Below are 15,254 nucleotides of genomic sequence, written 5' to 3' on the forward strand. Positions count from 1 at the left end.
ATTTCCATTCCTTGGTTGCAGTCTATTAGTAACTTTGTTTTCCCATCTTTGCCCTTACAATAAAATTTGTTCTTACCGAAAAGAAAAATATAAAAAAGAAGGTTTTAGAACCTTTAATACAATATAGTTACTCAAGGAATTACTAACCTGCCTTTGAAGTTAAAAGTGCACGTGGAATATTTGAGACCTTGAATGTGAGGTCCTCCTATTAAAAAACAATTCAAGCTTTTCAATTAGTAGTATTCGATAAGGTTTAACTCTAAATATGCTGGTGTTCCTGGACAATCTAAGTTTTCTTAAATTGGAATCTTCACACTTTTCTCATTTTGAGTTATAGAACCTTGAATACAATCCAATTGCTCAAGGGATTGCTTACCGGCCTTTGAAATAAAAGTTCCATTGGAGGATTTGAGACCTTGAATATGAGGTCATCCTAGAAAATGGCGAGAAAGAAATTTTCGATTCGCCACAGTGGACATAGAGATTTAACTATCCAAAGGGCATTAAAGTTATTATTCTGCGTAACTTGTAATATTACAAGTGGGTGACATTTGAATGAAATCGATGGATGATAGGAAAGAAACCTGAGCTTCACCTTCATAATAATGGTTGACATGTAAAAAGTAAAAACTATTCTCTTAATTATTATTTTTATCTTTTGTTTTGTATAGAAATTGCGGCTAGATTTTTTCCCGCCTTTTTATCCTTTAAAGGTCTACCGACCCTAACCCTACAATTGCGCAAAAGGGTCACAACGCCAAGCTTGGCAGCCCGAGCGCGAAGGGCGAGCCGGCGAGGTTAGGGTTTGCCCTTGCGCGTAAATCTCCAAATTAGAGATAATGAAATAACGAATAACATACTCAGATTTGGACAACGTGGAGAAAAAACCACCTCTGTCATCAACTCATCTATTTGCGATATCAGTTGAGTTCTTTTTGACTTGACAAGTATTCCCAGTTTTCGCAAGATATAGAAAAGAGTGGGATGTCGAAGCTTTTGTGGAGTTCGCATTTGAATGCTTTCCATCGCTGTAGCTTCTCTGCGATATTGTTGAACTCTTCATTTCCGATTCAATGTACTCAATTTTCATCTCATCTTATTGCTTCTGAACCGCAAGTAGCCTTCTCGAGAAGGCGAGTTTTTTTACAACCTTTCTCCTCATCCATTCACCATAGGGACTTTACGGTTCGAGCTTTTGAATCGAAATCTGAAACTAAGGAAGATAGTCAGAAGGATGCTGAAGCTTCTGGTGAATCAGAAACGAAGTCTGCGGAGGATAATGGAAGCTGGATAGGGTCCAAGGATGATTATCCTAGCGGTGAATCTGAGTTCAGGGAGATTAGTGGATGGAAGAGCTTTATTGTGAAGCTTCGGATGCTTTTTGCTTTCCCATGGGAACGTGTCAGGAAGGGCAGTGTATTATCCATGAAATTGCGCGGACAGGTTATTTTTTCCTTTTTTTCTTCTTTCAGTCAAGCAAATTTCTCTGATTATGCATATAGTCAGGTCGGCGACGTCAAAAGGAGATTTAAACCTCCAATTTGTGAAAACTTTGGAATGTGGTTTTCCTTGTTTATTACGATCTAAAAGAAGCTGGACTACATAGTTTGACTCGTAAAGTCGTACCTACACTCAGAACTGGTTTAAATTTAAGACTGATTCTAAATCTCTTAGGTAGGTTTTTTCTTTTTTTTTTCCTTTTCTGATATCCATATAAAGCAGAACGTATTTGAGTTTGCAGATATTAAATTGATTCCATCGTTTAGCAATGTACGAAGTCTAGAGACTAAAACAATAAAGCAGACCTTCATAACAGAAACAATGGCATGGTATTGATATCTTAGTGGGACTTGCTCACTTTCATTAATATCTCAGGTTAGGGTTACTGCCAGTTAAGTGGGCATGGGTCATTTTTTCACTTTATAAGTTGGTCAAGGCTGGTTAGACGTGCCACTCATTCCTTTCCCCCCCTTCCCCCCTTCCCCCCCCCACCCGGAGATCGTGTCACTCATTCCTATTGCAGTGTGCAGAATCACTTGATATTTTAGAGTCTCTTAGAACAGGGGTACTTCATCATTCACTGATAGATATTCTGACTTGCAAAAAGAAGTGGTGTTAGCATTATATTTCACATGATTATCACTCCTTTTGGTTCCCTTTCCCATTGAAAAGAAGGGAGTTCATCATTGGTACATCAGGGATTTCGTAGAGTGGTAGTGGTATTCTTGTGTTGCAGCCCTTGAGAGGCAGTGGGGATGGTTGCAGCACTGGTTCATATCATGTAAAACGGTATGCACAATGAAACAATTAACTGTAATCTGTCAATTTCCTAATATTGGTTTCGTTCTTTTTATTCTAGGCCAGTCAAAGATGGTTCTATGAAAGGACGAAAAACCATCACACTATATTTACCAAATGCACTCCCCCCTCTATTTTTCTTGCTTAAAATTGATGATATTTGTCTCTTTTTAAGTCAGTTGTCCATATTGAAGCACAATATTTGCCTCTATACCAACTTGCTGAAAGGAAAAAAAAATGTTATCGCATAACTAGGAAGTAACCCCTTCCCCAGGAAAACAGAAAACAGAGCCTTTACCCCACTATATGGCATGATTATTTTTGAGAAGCCATTCAAGTATGACAATGAACTAGATGATTTCCAACATACAACATACATGGCCACCAATTTGGTTTCAACAGCACTCCAGATCATTTGCATCTGGAGTGCTGGCTGTGGTGTCAACCTGATAGAAGTAGAACCGATTCTCAACTTTGCATATTGAATAAAAGCAATGAATTATGAAAACAATCATATTCGTAAGTACAAATTTATCAAAATCATTGCAGAGGTCCGATTAGTTCATGAAATCATTTAAAGTGCTAGAGTTTGTTGATTGGTGATGATTCTCAACAATGCTATGATACTTGTAGTTCTGTTACCAAAGAAATATGTTACTTATGGTTCACTGTAAATAATTAACCTTATTATTTCTATGTGAGCTTGACTTTGATTTTTCTGACGTCTGCTTAAGGTTTCTTAGTTTTTCCCCTGTTAGAAACTGTAGTTATTTGGTTGACATTAGTAAACTGCTAGTCAGCTAAAGTGCTTGATAAAATATATAATTTACGATGCTTAAGCCTAAATTTTGAACTTTACCTTTCTTTTTCCTGTTTTTTGTTTCAGATATCTGAGCAGCTAAAGAGCCGTTTCTCTTCAGGGCTATCTCTACCAAAAGTTTGTGAAAATCTTGTAAAAGCAGCATACGATCCTCGTATCTCTGGTGTATATCTTCACATCGAAGGGTTAAACTGCGGGTGGGGAAAAGTTGAAGAGATAAGGAGGCATATACTGGAGTTTAAGAAATCAGGTAAATTGTTAGTGTTTCATAATGTTAAAGAGCTACCTTTATTTGCTGGTTCTGAAATTGCAATTCTGCCTCTCTCAAATGTATTGGGCTAGATTTTTGAGAAGCCAGGTCCAGCTCTTATCCATATGCTCTAGTTAAGGCTGGGAGTTCTGGTGCTGGTGTGCCCCTGTAGACTGAAAGCCCTGCCAAGCTCAGGGTGGGCTCAGGTTTGACAGGCCAAACTTGCATCCCAGAATGTGGGCATGTTCAGTATTTGACATGTATATGCAGGATTCATGTTGCAGGCTTAAAAACTCAAGAAATTGTGATGCGAAGGCATCAGCCCAGCCGCTAAAATATCCATCCTTGTGTGAGATCTCGAAAGGATACATTCTAAAAGGATCTTACTGAAGTGATGGTTGATATATATTTTGGAATTATAAAGACGAAGATTCCAGAGTTCTCTATATGAGGATTGTTTTGATGGTTTTACCAAGGGAACATGCAGACCATCCAGGCAGAGATTGAGGTCTTGGAAAGACCGGCTGCTACTAGTCCATATTCTTTTGGGGTTTGCTTTATGTTAGGGATATCTTTGTCAGTTGCTTAAAGTATGTTAATAAACATTGAGAATGGTTAGCTGAGCTCTTTGTAACTAGGAAATTTATAGAATCTAAGGATGGCTAAAAGAATTTAGCTGCTATTTGATTTTCTTCCCAGCACGTAGGACTGCAGTCATATCCAAAGACCTCCTGACCACATTTTGTTATATTGGAATTGAGTGTTTAAGCTTTTGCATTGAGTTGTTGTCCTCTTCCATTATTTCTTACATTTGGTTCCTATATAAGCCTAGTTGCTTTCTGGAAAGCTTAGAAGGGTGTTTGATTAGGTAGTGGTTCTATAACTTCTATTGTTCTGGGTTGTTGCATGCGTGTTGGAAATTAGAATTTTCAGTTAAAGCCAAAAGAAGATAAATTCTTTGTAATTGCTCTGGTATCATGTAAACAAGTAACAAAAACAGATGAAAAGAGAAGAACAGAGAAGATGAGTTTGTTAATGGCCAAATAGGTCTCATGTTAACTCATGAGGACCTCAAAACACAGTCCTATATTTATAGAAAAGTGGGAACAGAAAGTAGAATCGAACAAGGCAACTAAAAGTACCTCCAATGAAGCCCTTATTTTTTCACTCATTCGTTCTTAAACTCTTATTCTAACAGTTTCTAAGAGTACTTACCCAGCTCAGTTTCTCTTATTATCCCTCTTAGGATAAGATCTTTTGTTTTACATATACCTTGTAATCCCCTGTATGTCATATTGGATTATAATATTGAGCTTTCGAATTGAATTCTTGCTTTCCTGAATGGGTGTGCCTGTAGGAGCCTAAGTTGATTTCCAGAAGCTCACAGGGGTTCTTAATGACAGATGAGTGCATCATCCAAATTAGGATTCTTAATTAAAAAGCTCAATATGCCTATCCAATTCTTTAGTTGCTTCTGAAATTAGTTCTGTTAATACCCTTGGCCCATCTACAAGAAATTCCTTGGAAATTTTTTGAAATTTATCTTGTATGGAAAATGTAAGACCAAACAAGGTGTACTTGAGTCCTGGTTTGGGTAGTCTGTTTGTTTTTTGTTTCTAACTTTGACTGGATTTCTGGATCTGAAATATGGGCGTCAGTCCGTTTAGTCTCTGGGTTTGATCTACATAGATTGCTTTATAAAACAACGAGGACCATCTTAACCTTATCCCAACTAAATGGGGTTGGCTACATGGATCCTATGAGTCCTTAAATTCAAATGATTATGGTGACTAGGTCTACAATCTTGAACAAATTCTTGTGATTTTGCCAAGTTTTAGGGTCCCTGATTTTGACATTTGATGGAAATCAATTGCTGGTCAGTTCTGTATTCTTTGAGTATATCTGGATTCTTAAGGATTTTTCTTTTGACTAATAAGCATGTCTGCTTTGGACATGATGGGCCCTTACAACTGATCTTCCTACCATACACAACCATTAACCATTTGGTGTGCCTAGGATATATCTTTCATCTTTGGCCAATATGCATTGATGGAGATCGTGATAGAAAAAGGAAGAATAGAATAGCCAGCAGTTGGTCTTTGGTCACCTTATAAGTTAGATCCAATTTCTGGTCCTGGATCTAGGTATGATTAGATTAGCCTATGTATTGTCTACAAGTTCTGGTGGGTTCTCTCTTGGCAGATCATGTGTTGATCTATCACTCTGGGATATTCTTTGGCTAAAGATTTGGTTTAGTTTTCATCCCTATAGTTGAATCTTGGTTATTAACTCAGTAGCAATTAAGTTAGTACATTTCTATTCTTGTAGTTGCCAAATAAGTTTGTCTCTATATCTTGTAAAGCAATGGATCTTTCTTCTAGATACGTTTTGTTTTTATGTTTTTCCTGCGGAAGGCTTAGCACTGCGGACACATAGAGAGATGCTATTTTTGCAGTGGAGTACTTCACCATTATGAATAAAGACCAGGGGTTACTGACCGCAATGATGGATAGTTGAATGAAGTTGTTGTTATGCTTTAATTGCTGTGAGAGATAGTACACCATGGTGTGAATCTGTTGCAGTTTGGTACATTGTCCTGCAAGGGTGATCATTAAGATGCTGATTGAGGCTTAGGTGGGTTGCCTGAGTCATATCTTTTCTACTTTTGCTTCCATAAATTGGGGTGGGGGAGGTTTGTTTGTTCATATATTACCGATCCTGTTGCAAATTCATTTCCCAGTGGCTCAAGTCTGCGAAGCCACTGATGATGATGGTTTCCGGGAATTCCTCCTCAGTTTCTTTTCTTCCTTTACTCCTCTTCAATGGGGAAAATTTAAGTTTCTAGAAGTGTTGACTACTTTTTGGGTGTTTTTAGAAATGTATGACTACTGGCAGAAGATGACAAATGTGGACCTTTTTTTTTATTTTTTACTTCTGTGATTAAGGGAAGGACTATTTTTTATCACTATTAATTGATGGAAACTTGTTTACTTGAAGAATCTGGCTGTGCCTTTTTTTGCCATTAAATGTCTGGTAGATTGCATGATGGTTTAGCGTCATTTCTGGCTATGTAAAAAGTACTACATTGTTGAACATGAATATGTTTGACTTACCCAAAAACAATAGTAATTTTTTCAACAGTTCCCCAACAGTTGCAGTAACTCACTGAGTACATACTTGTAAGTTGTATCATCTGCATAGGTCTGTTCATGGATATGCAATTATCAGATCCTTACAATCGCATTGTGTGTGTATATTTGGGAGGAGTAATATGTGGTTTACTGGTTTTGTATTAATCTATAGACGTAATATATTTTCATCCTGTAAATAAGAACTCTTAACTGTTCACTTTGTTTCCTTACTTGGTGGATTTGATATAACACGACTATGCTCTCATTTGTTTCTTCCTGCATTCTATTTTCTTTTGTTTCAATTATTTTGTTTGTATAATTATGTTATCTATAGTTGGAATTTGGAAACCTTAAATCCTATTTTTAGAATAAAAAAGAGCCTTTTACATGCACCCCCTAGTTTTGCAATGAAATTACTGACACCTCCCCAACTTTGTAGAACTTACAAAGAGGTCGACAAAACTTAACACCGTCCCTTGGATGTTAACGGCTGAGGGGAAATTACCATACCCTTAAATCCTAAACCCTGTTCCTTTAAAATCTCATATTTATGACATGGGTGAAGAAATACTCTCTTCACCCATCTTCTTCCGTTCTCAAAACAAGCACGCAGGAAAATGTTTGGCCCAGCCGGCGTACAAGCTTCTGACTCATTGATCACGCCCACTTCTTAACTCCCCACTTCTCCTCTTGCTGGAATCTTCCCTCTAGAAGCATGAGAAGAACGATTGCATATAGGCAGATTCTTCCTCATCCCTGCTTAAGATTGATGAAGCAGCAAGCAATGAAACTAGCCCATTTGATCTAATAATAATCCTAATACAAAGCATCCGAATCCATGCTCAAGATCTTAATTTCACATTGGTTCTTAAGGCGAAAATAGAAAAAAGCGTATAACCAGGGAAGAGAAGTTTTCAGGATCCTTCACCTTTTAGTTCCCCCCCCTCCCAAAAAAAAAAAAAAAAAAAAAAAAAAAAAAAAAGAAAAAATTCAATTTGCAGGAGCAGAGTGGAGCTTTACTATTATTTTTAATTTTGGAAGTTGATAGCGAAGCTTTTTTATTTAAAACCTGAATCTATTTTAGGTTTTAGGTGCATGTAAAAAACTCAAATAAAGAAGAAAAGTTGCAATTTCAAAATAACCCAGTTAGACCAGGAGAAAAATTTGCGTTGCATCCTAGAGTTTTGTGATATTCTTTGAATGCATGCATCGAGCTAATTTTTCTTTCCAAATGATCTCTAATCTTCTCAATTCAGTCGGGTTTTTTTTTTGTCATGATAACTGAGATGGTCTTGTCTAATGGTATTGTCCAGGAAAGTTCATCGTGGCATACGTCCCAGCCTGCGGGGAGAAAGAGTATTACCTTGCTTGTGCTTGTGAAAAGCTTTATGTTCCTCCTAGTGCTTATTTTGCTTTGTATGGTTTGACAGTTCAAGCATCATTCCTCGGGGGTAAGTTTATTTTGCAAGCTGTCCTATACCTATAGGCTGCATGTGCAATGGTGAATGAGCAACCCAAATATTTTAAAGGATTGGAAAATGCTTAATGCTATAATGGACAAGTACCTGTGAAGTTGCATTAAACATGTTACTTGTATACTTCTTTCTAGGCCATCCACCATAAAATTTGTAAATTCTTTGGTCATGACCATGATTCCCCCCCTTCCAAACTGGGTTTTAAGCAACTTATCATAGCCATCTGGATTTGTCAATTTTTAAATCTGGTAGCTGTCTTTATGAACCTATAAAATGGTTGATGTTGGTCATGACCATGATATCCCCCCCTCCAAATTGGGTTTTAAGCAACTTATCATAGCCATCTGGATTTGTCAATTTAAATCCAGAAGCTGTCTTTATGAACCTATAAAATGGTTGATGTCATTGCATTACATTTATGTCATTGTATGTGCATTATGCAGGAAGAAACAGGGTGCAGTACTTTGGTTCTATCAAGTTTTGGTTGAAATTTCATAATTTCAGTGAAACTTGGTGTGTAACTTTAGTTACACTAGGATGAATGGAGGTGGTGAAAATTGATGAGATGTAGATTCTACAAAGTGATTATTTTCAATGTTTAAGCTCAATCACAAATAATAACATGTGATATAGAGGTTGGTATTTCAGAAAAAATTAAAATAGGATAGATGAGGAGGAAGGTGCATTAGGGTGCTGCATGATCTATTCCTTTATAACTGGAAGGGAAATTTTACAGGACAGTTAGAGGACCTGTTATGGTGTATGGTGGAATTTTGGGTTGTTATGACTTATGAAGCATCTTATAAATAAAATAATTATATTGTAGATAAGGACGTTGAGATGAATGAGTGACAAAACCTGTAAGGATAAAGTAAGGAATAGTCTGTTAGATTTTTTAATTTTTTTAGGGGGGGTTGTGAAGGAAAAAGTGATCTATCAGAACTGATTTGGGAATAGCCACGATACTTGATGATCAATGGGAAAATCGTTAGAACTAGCATGGCCATGTTCAATGGAGGTCTTTGGTTGCTCCTGTATGGGGCAATCCAAAACGACCCTAGAGGAAGTGATGAGGATAAGAACAGCTTAGACCTTGTGACATCATTAAAGCTGATTGAAGGGTGGTGGTCCATCTAGTTGGGATAAGATTTTGTTGCTGTTTTACAAGATTCTGCTGTGATGCCGAATGGGTAGATTCTTTAATCTGGCAATTTTACCTCTCTTACGAATCTGTCTATTAGATGAATTATCATACCCCATAGAAAACAGGAGGAAATAATGGGAGAATAAGCATGAAAGATGCAGTACCTAAAAAATTAACAGGTTCATTTAAAAGAATAAGGACAAAATTAAGTTAAGCCTCACCAGACTCTCCACTATATGTTACATTATCTTGCTGGAATATCTTCAATGCTGCTATTTTCACACTTCTTTTCTGATAGAGAAAAGCTACTAGTTGCTTTGCTATGTTTTGTATGCAATATTGTTTCATGTTTTGATGTCTGCTCATAATTTCTTCACTATTGTGCAATGTAATAGCCTCACAAAATGGTTTGCAGGTGTTTTTGAGAAAGTAGGGATTGAGCCTCAAGTTCAACGGATTGGAAAATATAAAAGTGCTGGTGATCAACTAACACGCAAAAACATATCACAAGAAAATTGTGAGATGTTGACTGCATTGCTTGATAACATTTATGGAAATTGGCTAGATAAAGTTTCCTTGACTAAAGGTGCTGTCTACATACATAGTGGTTTGAATTTAATTTATTAAATGTTGTGGTTGGATGTGGACATTTCTGTATCTCATGATTCCAGGAAAAAGCAGAGAAGAAATTGAGAACTTCGTCAATGAGGGAGTCTACCAAGTAGAAAGGCTGAAACAAGAAGGCTGGATCACAGACATACAATATGATGATGAGGTAAAACATTGCTCTTTTCTATGAGAAGAGAGGGTGTAAGATGGTTTCATCTTTCAAGTTACCCAGTTTTGACATATGCTTCAGATTATTAGTAAACCGATTTTCTTATTCCTTATGCTGTCCCCCCACCCCTTCCTGCCTGCTAGCAATTAGGAAGCTACAGAATAGGTTGGAATGTTCTATGGAGAAAAGGGATCCTGGCAGAAACTACGGAACATAAATTTTCTTTTCAGTTTTGTCAGCAAAGTTATTTTTTCTGTTGTCCTTCTTTATTTATCTTAGCTTCTTTCTTTATTCCTTTGTAAACTCAGAAGAAGGAACACAAGTGTTTTCAATTTCAATGTTGTTAACCTTATTGGCTTCTACTGCTCATGGAGCAGTGGTTAAAATGAAAAAAATAAAAAAAACATATAAAATCCAGGGGATCTCTTTATTTGCATTTTCCGTTTATCTTGGTCTTGCATGAGGCTTGGTTTTGAGATGGCACTGAGGCAGCAAAAGCTTCAAGTATTTGTAATCTTCTTCCTTAAACTTATGCCAGTATATTTGCTTCTGATCCCAAGCATGTTCAAAGAAATGGAAAAAAATTACATTTTGGATTAGTTGCTTTTATATTCAATTTAATCCCTCTAATGGTACTCATAGAATTATGTTTATTTGATCACACTTTTGGCTCTCCTTGCGTACAAATATCTGCTGCGTCATCAGATCATGAATGCCTACCAGCATTGTACAATTATTTATCTCGTAATAAAGTGTCAACTAAAGTGGTTAATAATCATGAAACTAATGGTTAAAGACACAATACTAAAGTTTTTTGTACTAAATATTTTGAGCCTCATTTTCTTGATTGAACTGGTAGCTGAGTTTGGGTTCATTTGTATCCCATGCAGGTTATCTCTATGTTGAAAGAGAAAGTGGGTGTCAAGAAGGAGAAAAACCTCCCAACAGTTGATTACAAGTGCTCTCCTTTCTCTGAACATTTTGTTTTCATTCCATGCTGTAGAGTCCCTATTTTCAACTGGGCAATTCTCAAACCCAATGCAGTTGTCATGCTAGAAACTCCCAGAGTGTTAAAGTGACATCTGTTCTGCAACTACTTATCATGTCAACTGCAGGAAATATTCTGGAGTCAGAAAATGGACTCTTGGCTTGTCAGGGGGAAAAGATAAAATAGCTGTAATTAGAGCATCTGGAAGCATTAGTCGTGTTCGTAGTCCATTTAATAGTTCGGGTATTATTGGTGAGCAGTTCATTGACAAAATCCGCAGCGTGAGAGGTAAGCATTAAATATATACCGTATGAACTGCAGTGAAAAATTGTTTCTAGTTTCTGTCCTTGGGATATTTCCATTTTAACCAGTTTAATCGTCTATATCGTATCTTACTAGTTATTAGAGTATGTAAAGATGTTTTTCTTAACCATTTTGTTTCAAGAAGCTTAAAAAAAAAATAGTATGTGAAATTGTATGTACATTGCTATTGCAATTTGCAAACATCCATCTTACATAGCTAAAATTCTTAAACAAGATTATGTGTACACTCCCCATGGTTTCAGGACACAGTGTCGGAACTGTTGTCACCAATTAAGAAATCCAAGATCGTATCGTATCGGCATTGATAGTATCAGATGGATTAGCCCTTAATTTCCCTTGACAAGTGGACTTTGATCTCTTTCCCTTCTGTCCATGTGATGCAGCCAATACAGCATCAGCTCGGTATCTGTATATTGGCAGATATACACAATGCAACACCACTACTTAGAACTGTTACACTTCCTTTCCTTTTCCCAAAACATTAATAAACCTGAGGTTTCCCATAACACCTTGTATGCATTGGTATATTAAAAAAAAAAAAAAAATAGCGGTCTATTAGGAACTGAATATGAAGTCTGATGATGTGGGATATAATTTGCACTTGACATGACATGTATACCCTTATGTGTCTGTTGAGAAAATTGATTTAGGCTGAATGGCTTGAATGATCAATGTGATCTCAAGCCTTTTATTTAGAATGATGTGAAAAATACAATATTACATAATTACCCTCAGAGGGAATAAGAAATAGCAAACTGAAATAAAGAGACTAAATTATAACAGTAACTGAACCAACCAACACTCCCCCTCAAGTTGAGGCATAGATGTTAGTCAGCCCAACTTGCCAAGAATAGGGAGAAAGTCTCCTTCCTTCAACACCTTGGTGAAAATATCAGCCACTTGGTCTCCAAACCTCTCAAAAGGCATGTAAATTAGCCTATATTCCAACATGCCTTTGACAGAAAACTTGTCAATCTCAATGTGTTTAGTTCAATCATGTTGCATAAGATTATTGGCTATATTGATAGCAGCCTTGTTGTCAAAATCATGGGGCTTGCAACTTGGATTCTAATGTCTTCTAAGTTCTAACAAACCTTTCAGTCATGGTAGCTCACATACTCCTCGGACCATATCTCTATATTTGGCCTTTGTACTGGACAAGGCTACCGCATTTTGTTTCTTACTCCTCCAAGTCACTAGATTACCTCCAACAAAGGTACAATAACCTGAAATTGATTTTCTATTAGGAGACCCAGCCCAATCTGCATTTGTATATCCCTCCACTTTCAGACTATCTGTAGGTGACAAAAGAATTCCTTTTCCAGGAGTAGCCTTTAAATATTGAAGTATCCTAGTGACAGCCTTCAGGTGAGCCTAATGTGGCTAATGTATGAACTGGCTTACCAGGATTATGGCAAATGCAATGTCAAGCCTGGTGTGGGATAAGTAGATAAGCTTCCCTACGAGCCTCTGATGTCTTCCTTTATCCACTAGTTCTCCCTCTCTTTCCTTGAGTTTAGCTCCTGCTTTGATCGGGGTATCAACTACCTTACACCCCAATATTCCCACTTTAGATAATAAGTCTAGGATATACTTCCTTTGGGATAAGTAGATCCCTTTATTTGATCTGGCAACCTCAATTCTTAGGAAGTAATGTAGTTTTTCTAAATCTTGAATCTCAAATTCTTTGCCAAGAAAGTCCTTTAGCCTCTGTATTTCCTTGCCATCATTCCCAGTAATGACAATATCGTCCATATAAATAATGAGAAGAGTGGTTTTGGCACTTGACTTCTTGACAAATAGTGTATGATCAACATTACTATGTTTATAGCCAATGAATGTCACAACCTTCTGTAGACATCCAAACCAACATGTAGGAGATTGCATCCCATAAATTTACTCCTTCAACCGACAAACTTTTCCTGTTGTTCTACTATCAGAAAAGCCATGTGGAATCTCCATGTAGACTTCTTCCTCTAACTCTCCATGTAAGAAGGTATTGTTTACATCTAATTGATGCAAGTCCTAATCTTGGTTTACGACCATTGACAAAAGGACTCGACGGTGTTTAGTTTTGCAACAAGGGCAAAAGTTTCCTGATAATCAATCCTATAGGTCTAGGTGAACACCTTTGCAATTAGTCTAGCCTTCAACCTGTTGACCGAACCATCGATATTCTGTTTGACCACAAACTTCCACTTACAACCTGGAGGAAGCGTAGACAACTCCCAAGTATCATTTTTTTTTCATTGCCTGCATTTTCTCTACCATTGTTGCCTTCCATCTTTTATCAACATAGGCTTCCTTCCAACTCTTTGGGATAGATACAGATGACAAAAAGGATGCAAAAACACGGTAGTAGTCAAACAAAGAATCATATGAGACATACTTAGCTATGGGATGTTGAGTACAAGTCTTAACTCATTTTCTAATAGTAATAGGAAGATTAAAAGAAGATACTTTAGGGGAAACAATCCAATATGATTCGGAGCCAGAAGGCTAAAGTGGTAACATGTCAACTTTCTCCACTTACTTTTTTTGATTGTGATTCTTCCTCTAGCTCAATATGTCCTTATTTTGGTCAATTTTGTTTTGGAATACCTCATTTGTGTGCCTTAAAGGAGCGGTCTCCCCCTGATTAGGATCCTCATAAGGTTCAGAAAAAGGGGGGGGGGGATTAAAGTCCTCAAGTATGCTGGCCAAAGTCTCCCCCTAGTCAGGAATATCTTCCTGAGCTTCTAAGTGTTGTTGTAGTGGTGTGTGTGAGTCTATATGTGTGGTAGGAAAGCCTAGATTTGGAAAGAACACCTCTCCTCTTGGACTCTTCCCTTGGAGAGGTGTATAGTAGGGACTAGACTCATTAAAAATGACATCCATGGACACTATTGTCCTCCTGGAAGGAAGAAGATAACATTTGTAACCTTTTTGAGTAGCAAAGTACCCCAAAAAGATGCAGTGCAGGGTGGCAACTTACTTTTGTGGGCTGTATTTCTGGCATAACACACATAACCAAAGACCTTGAGGGGAACGATGAATGAAGAGGCCCCTGGAAAACCTAATTAGACCCTTAAAGTTAAGTATTCGACTGAGCATCCTATTCATAAGGTAAAAAGCTGTGAGTATAGCATCACTCCAGTAATGGTCTAGGACATTCATGGCAATTATAAGAGAATGAGCTATCTCTATAGATGCTTGTTCTTTCTTTTGGCCACCTCGTTTTGGGCAACCGTATCAATACAACTGTTCAGAAGGATTTTCACAGTGGCATTGAATTAAGTCCTAATCATGTTATGAAAATCTCGAAAACATTTGAGAACTTCATTTTTTATTTTTATTTTAAAAGATATACCCATGTGAAATGAGGGTGATAGTCTGTAAAAGTGACAAATTATCTATGGCCGGTAATAAGCACACGTTTGCAAGGTCCCCACACATTAGTATCAATCAACACAAAAGGAATGGAGCTTCTATTATTAATGGAAGGAAAATAACTAGAACGAGTTTGCTTAGTGAAAATGCAAGCTTCACAAAAAGCTCTTCCTTATTAGAAGATGAAACTAAATCTGGAAAACTTTCTTTAAAGTTCCTATAGGAGGGTGACCTAATCTATGATGCCACTGATGAAGATCTGACAAAGCCAAATTGACTTGATGTGGAGATGCAGTCATAATACATGGAGATCCTCAAATAGTTTCTAGCAAGTAGTCCATTGTCCAATTTACCACGTCTAGTCTCCTTCCTTGTTACTAGATCCTAGAAGACACAGTAGGAAGGGGGGGTCACCTTACAATTCAAGTCATTTGTGAGATGACTAATAGAAAGAAGGTTAGTAGAAAATGACAGAACTTGCAAAACTGATGACAAAGTAAGTGAAGGAGAATGCTGAATGGTCCCCTTTCTAGCAATGGAAGAATAAGAACCATCACAATATGCGCTTTATCTTTCCCTGAGGTAGGGGAATAATGTAAAAAAAAAAAAGATGCAAAATCTGTCATATGATTTGTGGCTCCAGTATCGATGATCCATGGAGCAGAAACAGAAGAAAC

The 15,254-nt window shown here is 37.2% G+C and overlaps 1 protein-coding gene across 1 annotated transcript in view; it reads left to right on the forward strand.

Annotated features, from left to right (window-relative positions):
• The first annotated feature begins 777 nt into the window (after positions 1 to 777).
• Positions 778 to 15,254, forward strand: part of LOC149025701 (serine protease SPPA, chloroplastic-like) — a 47,000-nt gene continuing 32,523 nt past the window's right edge. The window contains exons 1-7 of the mRNA XM_089145901.1: positions 778 to 1,443; positions 3,185 to 3,368; positions 7,813 to 7,950; positions 9,534 to 9,704; positions 9,790 to 9,893; positions 10,787 to 10,854; positions 11,012 to 11,172. Coding sequence (XP_089002027.1) covers positions 985 to 1,443; positions 3,185 to 3,368; positions 7,813 to 7,950; positions 9,534 to 9,704; positions 9,790 to 9,893; positions 10,787 to 10,854; positions 11,012 to 11,172 — 1,285 coding nt within the window. The 5' untranslated portion in view covers positions 778 to 984. The remainder of the gene's footprint in view (positions 1,444 to 3,184; positions 3,369 to 7,812; positions 7,951 to 9,533; positions 9,705 to 9,789; positions 9,894 to 10,786; positions 10,855 to 11,011; positions 11,173 to 15,254) is intronic.

The sequence above is a fragment of the Hakea prostrata genome, chromosome 2, assembly GCF_041222555.1.
Source record: "Hakea prostrata isolate BN-2017 chromosome 2, UWA_Hpros_2, whole genome shotgun sequence".
NCBI classification, from domain to species: Eukaryota; Viridiplantae; Streptophyta; class Magnoliopsida; order Proteales; family Proteaceae; genus Hakea; species Hakea prostrata.